Source organism: Haliotis cracherodii, unplaced genomic scaffold, assembly GCF_022045235.1.
Source record: "Haliotis cracherodii isolate W230 unplaced genomic scaffold, xgHalCrac1.p SCAF_6, whole genome shotgun sequence".
Classification (NCBI taxonomy): Eukaryota; Metazoa; Mollusca; class Gastropoda; order Lepetellida; family Haliotidae; genus Haliotis; species Haliotis cracherodii.
In genome coordinates, this window is record NW_027266319.1 from 18,778,602 (window position 1) to 18,786,396 (window position 7,795).

General features: G+C 39.5%; 1 protein-coding gene across 1 annotated transcript in view; it reads right to left on the minus strand.

Moving 5' to 3' along the window:
* LOC139445137 (metabotropic glutamate receptor 8-like) overlaps window positions 1–3,185 on the minus strand; it is a 113,709-nt gene extending 110,524 nt beyond the window's left edge. The window contains exon 1 of the mRNA XM_071226238.1: window positions 2,574–3,185. Coding sequence (XP_071082339.1) covers window positions 2,574–3,092 — 519 coding nt within the window. The 5' untranslated portion in view covers window positions 3,093–3,185. The remainder of the gene's footprint in view (window positions 1–2,573) is intronic.
* Between the last annotated feature and the right edge of the window lie 4,610 nt (window positions 3,186–7,795).

The window sequence follows — 7,795 nt, forward strand, 5'->3', positions numbered from 1 at the left end:
TACACAGATCATGCAGTGTCAAATACAATATACTTACACAGATCATGCAGTGTCAAATACACCATACTTACACAGATCATGCAGTGTCAAATACACCATACTTACACAGATCATGCAGCGTCAAATACACCATACTTACACAGATCATGCAGTGTCAAATACACCATACTTACACAGATCATGCAGTGTCAAATACACCATACTTACACAGATCATGCAGTATCAAATACACCATACTTACACAGATCATGCAGCGTCAAATACACCATACTTAAACAGATCATGCAGTATCAAATACACCATACTTACACAGATCATGCAGCGTCACATACACCATACTTACACAGATCATGCAGTATCAAATTCACCATACTTACACAGATCATGCAGCGTCACATACACCATACTTACACAAATCATGCAGTGTCAAATACACCATACTTACACAGATCATGCAGTGACAAATACACCATACTTACACAGATCATGCAGCGTCGCGTATAACATACACAGATCATGCAGCGTCACATACACAATACTTACACAGATCATGCAGTGTCAAATACACCATACTTACACAGATCATGCAGCGTCACGTATAACATACACATATCATGCAGCGTCACATACACAATACTTACACAGATCATGCAGTTTCACATCATACGCGCGGATCAAACAGCGTCACATACAACATAACTACACATATCATGCAGCGTCATGTATAACATACTGACATAGATGATGCAGGTGACATAACACGCACGGATCATGCAGTGTCGCTAAATCTCACCACAATAAAGCGTCGTCAGAAACAGAATCGATAAAAAAGGTGATGATATTTGTTTTGTATGATTAAGATGTGAAAATGTGTTGTCTGGAAATCGTTCACGAAAACACAATGTTACACAAAACATCATACATAATACAGTATCATGATAAGACAGGAAAATATCATCCCTGACTTTGCGTGTGTTTGTGACGGATGTCACAGGTGGACAGACTGCGTTCACCTCTTCGCGAACACCTGGTGTCATCCTTTAGGAAACATTTCCATTCTTATGGAAATATTTCGTCGCTTTATTTATGTAGAGAACAAACATATGTATCAGGCCGACTTTACAGAACACAAAACGCTTGCAAGAATTGGTTCCTGTTTTGGAAACGATAGCAGATGGATGCGCACTTACATACGTCAAACACATTAGCAAGGATGCATTTGCGAGGCCCACTCTTAGTGCATATTTGTATACCGAATTGCCTTTCAGAAACATAAGTTCATTAAAACATCCTCGTTACTTGAAAGTAATCTGCGTGCCATGTTGATATGATTTCCATTATAGAAAGTGACATTACATGACACAGCATGTCATGCTGTAACCCATTATCGTATAACCATACCCGTCGTAACTCCTATTCAGAAAACTATGGCGGAACAGCACCACATGTAATAATACAAGCCAGTAATAATACAGCAAATTTGTATCAGTTTGCAGCTACGGATCCTTACTCGGGGTCGTGACGTTGCTTCTTCATTACGATGTTGATTGCTTGTAGTAATAAACATACACTGGCGAGTAATCAACCCAAGTAAGTTACTATCAACTGTAATGATCTCAATTACAGAGGAGGACAGACAAGCAGTGATCATACATTGTGCAGCATTGCCTTTGATCTGGAGAAGCGTTTCGCAAATGACGACATGCAACCATTTGGGATGTTTATAACTTTCTCAAGACAAAGATAATGGGTTCCTGTTAATATGATTTAACAGATGCCATAAAACATGGAATCTCATAGCTTTGTGTTCTATGAGTGTCGGTTGACATACACTGATGAACGTTCGATGGTACGTGAATACTTTTTCTGACAAACGAATGAGTTCGTATATTTTAGGGACGGTTGTTCAGTTGTCTGTTTCAAAACAGTGACTAATTTTGTTCTTCATTTTGTTTGGTTTAAATTCTTTTTCGTTTCAGGATTAATTAAGCAAAAGGGAAATCCTGTTTTAATAAAATGATAAAACAGGACATCACTGTAAAGCCAGCGATCAATCTGTAATTATTAATAAAACACACAGCTGAGAAAGAAAATTATATATATTTAATTGGATTTAATTTACATATCGATACATACCCATGCTCATAGTTATTGTTACTCCTATACTAAACGCATATATCTAGGGCGCAATAATTGTGAGAATAGGTATATATGATTATATAAACATGTTTTCTCAAACACTCGTGTATAGTTTGGGATCAATACAGGCTCCCAGGATAAGTAAATGTAATGTTGTATATCTTATAGATAAGGCGTGCATGCAAATTCGCATGAAGATTTGATATCGCCAGAATGAACAGTCTAACAGTTAGGATCCAATTAAAATTCATAGTGAAAGGGATTTGTGACTTATATCACATATGTTCCAAACAACCTAAAATAATTATTGTAGCCTGCCCTTGGTTCCCCTGGACTTGTCTTATAGACTTTCTCGTTACCACGGTATATAGTCGATGAATATGACAAACCCACGCTCCTCTCTACCTGTCTGGATAGATACTACAAGCACTCACCTTAAAAAGTCGTAGTATATTTGCAACCATGATGGACACGGGACTAGAGGCGGCGCCGATTACACCTGCAACTGGATGCAAAGGGCGAATTTTGGGGGACCTTCCGTCGGCACATTTATAATCCTCCTGGTCTATTGTAGATAACTGCGCTTTTATAAAATCCATACACTGTTCCAAAGCATAGGTGTCAAAACTACACGTGTCGAGAATATGCAGACCAATATCTAAACCAGGTAGAAGTTCATCATCGTTATTTATTCTGTCTATAGCATACAGCATGGCTTCCAGCCTCTGGATTCCCTTCTCTTTCTTGAGACTACCACAACTCTGCCCTTGTTGCCCCTTCTCATGCATTGGGAACAACCCGCCAAAAATTACATCTCCTTCAGTTATTATTTTCCGTGTCTCTTCTTCAATAATGACTCCGGTGCCGTGAGACGGCCAGAACATTGTCAAACAAATGAGAAAAACACTTAGAAATCCCGAGTTCCACGGAGGACCAAGTAGTAACAGCTTCATGCCTTTTGTGTGAATGTCCTGCTTTCTTTCCCTAAAGCAGTGTCCCCTTTACGGTGCAGGTGTATAGGAAGGCAAGGTGCCCATGGTGGACTCAACGTGCGTGCTTGGAAGAGATGTGACTCCCTCCAGTATGAGAGTGTCGCGAGCTTCTCTGGCCTGCTCTCATAGATCAATACAACGCACGCCGTTAGGCGAGAAAAGTTTCGCCCGAGCTTGTCGTAGCAGATGCTTCATGCCTGGAAGCAGCCCACGTAGCGGTTCGTTGTGAATCTCTTGGGTGAAATACAACTTAACCATAATCCTAATTTGTTTAACAAAACAGCTGAGTGAATTACTGGCATGACAAACTAATAACCAACCATAACGTCTGCAGTGAGTTATGACATCAGCTGACGGGATGATAAATACGCGTATCAGCCAGTGGGAAACAGCTTTATTCAAGTCAGTATTTCAAAAGGAATTATTGCTATTCATGTGTTATCACAAAACTGGTGCATCCGTTCTATTCTTCAGGAATGATTCATTTCCTTTATGTGCGTGGGTATAGATTAAACATGTTACACTTATAAATATAAACAAAAAATATAATATATATTTAGATTTTGTACTACTTCTCTGTTTTTAATTAGGCTAACGTAGTTTTACTTTATCGAGAACGTCATATGTTGTGGCAAGTTGTGAAGTCCACGGAACGGTTCACTGGATACAGTGAAACTCCATCAATCTGGAAACCCTGCCTTTCTCCATCCATAGTATTGGATCGCTATTCCGTAAACTTCTTAATTCTTAAAGATTCACCATGGACAGTAGTGTCTGGATTAACAAGTTTTCACTTTACATATGTAGGACTGTAATATAATATGATCTATTTTGTTTGCATGGACATTTGTAAAGTTTATGCGTCAAACGCAAGAATGAAGATACCAATTCATTGGGAGTATTCCTGAAGAATTGTTCCTGTGACTCACATGCCTTTGGGCTTTTCTCCCAATTACTTAGATAACAGAAATACCGTTCAAAGCGATGTTAAACTCACTCACACGCTGAGCCAATGATAAGATAATAGCGTGAAATATATTAAATAGTGTGACTGCACATAGTTGCAGCTTACCTATGTACATTATGTACTTACTATACTTTATCTACATTTTAGTTAAACCATCCACCGTTTAGTCAATTCAGTTTGTTTATATTTTGAAATATATAGATTTTCTTTACCTACATTCTCACACATTTATGTCTAATCAACAGTCTTTGAGTCAGTGACAGGGAGATAGAGACGTGCTCACACGCGTGACTACTTTGTCTTGTATGAATGGTATTATCAATCATGATCAGGAGGGACATTCTTACTTCACGGCTTCTTATAATGTCTTTTTAGACAGCACTTATGCTGTCTTTTACAAACAGTTCTCCACAAGAGGGCAAGTTATATGGGAATCACGTTGCACAAAACCTTATCCACTAATCACCTGGCTTTGAAACGCACTAAGAATGTGTTAACTGAAAATCCCGCTCTTCTCACACAGAGCTTGTTACGTCAATCTATCACAAAACCTGCTCACCCGACATGCGATACTTTGTACATGATTTCCATTGATAAAAATTTCGTTAAACATTTTTTTTTAAATTTTCTTAATGTCTTAAAGAAACATGTAATGCATTCGTTCCCAAAAGAGTTAACGGAGTTCAGGAACTAATTGTTTCTGTCCCATGGGTCGCCGTTTAAGAAATGCTTGTGCAAATAAACCTTTGTTCAGTGATCACACAATAACATGAGCGTAAACTATTTAAAACAATGCCGGTGTGACTAGCGTGTGTAAAGGGAAGATGTCACCTGCCGATGCCTCGATGCTCTTGTAGGTACATACAGCCAGAGCAGAATAGGGGGTGGGGGAGGGGAGAGGTCAGACGGGTCAAGGAAGAGGCGCGCGGCACACAAGGACTGGGGTCACTGGCGCAGACACGAGAAACACACATCAATCCTATCTTTAGGTGAACCCGCGCCCTATTTTGTTTACTGACCATGGAAGAAGAAGTAAACAGACGTTTAAGGGCACTAATCCCAACCTTGGAAAAAGACAACATTTATCTATATTTAACTATGTTTTGCAGTGCAAGCCCTGTCTGTGAGGTTTATGGCCGACAGTTTACTACACGGTACACAGCGCTGTAGAGCCTTGGGATCATGCATCTTAATCCAGCTGACTAAATCTTCACATCTGCTTCATTAGCATGGTATAGCTTAGTCCACACTTTTGTTACATGCGTACAGGTTTAAAATGTAGAATCATAACATGGCCATGCTGTTTTACCTATATATGTAAGAATGACTTCAACAGGTGTTTTGCGTATAGGGAGGTATGAACGTAAAACCGGCGTGCAAATTGTGTTAATCAAATCATATATATAGATATACAGAGAGAGAGATAGATAGATAGATAATGTGTGTGTGCGTGTGTGTGCGTGCGTGCGTGCGTGTGCGTGTGTGCGCGTGCGCGTGCGCGTGCGTGCGTGCGTGCGTGCGTGTGCATATTCATCGATCGGATATTATCAACACTGGGGAACATACATTGATCATCGTCTGGGAAGGAGTGCTGCGAATTCCAAAATAAACCATGTTTGCATGAATCCCTCCTTTGTAACCAGACGAAACATATCGAAGAAACGTCACTTGTGTGTACTCGGCACCACCTAGCTACTAGACGTCTATCAGGCTTCCTCTTTCATGTCATGAACTGCCATGAATAAGTAATGGTAAGTTGCATCTGTGTCTGCATTAAACTACATAAGCGTTTCTGAAAAAATAGACGGAATCTTGAAACGACACACCATTACTTGAGGCAAAAACATTCACAGCAACAGACGGGGTCTTGATGAATTATTTAACTAATCTGCAACGACTGTACTCGATTATATGCCTTAAGTAGAGTCTAACTGTTTATGGTGGTTCAATAGTATTGACCTACCCAACATTGACTTGAATATATATCCGTAGATGTAAGTGTCATCTACGTGGATGGCATCTTTTTTTAGAATCTGGTACTAATATAATACGCTTCAATAGTATTGGCCTACTCAACAGTGACTTGAGTATATATCCGTAGATGTAAGTATCATCTATGTGGATGACATATTTGTTTAGATTCTGGTACTAATACGCTTCAATAGTATTGGCCTACTCAACAGTGACTTGAGTATATATCTGTAGATGTAAGTGTCATGTACGTGGATGCCATCTTTTTCTAGCTAGAATCTGGCACTAATACGCTTCAATAGTATTGGCCTACTCAACAGTGACTTGAGTATATATCCGTAGATGTAAGTATCATCTATGTGGATGACATATTTGTTTAGATTCTGGTACTAATACGCTTCAATAGTATTGGCCTACTCAACAGTGACTTGAGTATATATCTGTAGATGTAAGTGTCATGTACGTGGATGCCATCTTTTTCTAGAATCTGGCACTAATACGCTTCAATAGTATTGGCCTACTCAACAGTGACTTGAGTATATATCCGTAGATGTAAGTATCATCTATGTGGATGACATATTTGTTTAGATTCTGGTACTAATACGCTTCAATAGTATTGGCCTACTCAACAGTGACTTGAGTATATATTTGTAGATGTAAGTGTCATCTACGTGGATGACATCTTTTTCCAGAATCTGGCACTAATACACTTCAATAGTATTGGCCTACCCAACAGTGACTTGAGTATATATCTGTAGATGTAAGTGTCATCTACGTGGATGACATTTTTCTAGAATCTGGCACTAATACGCTGCAATAGTATTGGGCTACTCAACAGTGACTTGAGTATATATCTGTAGATGTAAGTGTCATCTACGTGGATGACATATTTGTTTAGATTCTGGTACTAATGCGCTTCAATAGTATTGGCCTACTCAACAGTGACTTGAGTATATATCCGTAGTTGTAAGTGTCATCTACGTGGATGCCATCTTTTTCTAGAATCTGGCACTAATACACTGCAATAGTATTGGCCTACCCAACAGTGACTTGAATATATATCCGTAGATGTAAGTGTCATCTACGTGGATGGCATCTTTTTCTAGAATCTGGCACTAATACACTGCAATAGTATTGGCCTACCCAACAGTGACTTGAGTATATATCTGTAGATGTAAGTGTCATCTACGTGGATGACATATTTGTTTAGATTCTGGTACTAATACGCTTCAATAGTATTGGCCTACCCAACAGTGACTTGAGTATATATCCTTAGATGTAAGTATCATCTACGTGGATGACGTTTCCATAGTATTTGGCTACTGTGATAACATAACAAACAAATGAAATACTTTGTTTGTTCGTTATTTGTTTAACGCCGCACTCAGCAATATTCCAGCTGTACGACGGCGGTCTGTAAATAATCGAGTCTGGACCAGACAGTCCAGTGATTTATATCATGAGCATCGATCTTAGCAATTGGGATACGATGACATGCATCAACCAAGTAAGCGAGCCTGACCATCCGATCCCGTTAGTCGCCTCTTACGACAACCACAGTCGCATGTTACAGCAAGCACGGGCTGCTGAAGACCTATTCTTCATCCGGATCTTCACTGGTCTTAAATCAGTGAGGCGTGACAGTACAGTGTCTATCCTGCAGCATGGAAACGTGCACAACTGACAGAAAAACAGTCAGTGTGACCTTACATTGCAGGACAGACAT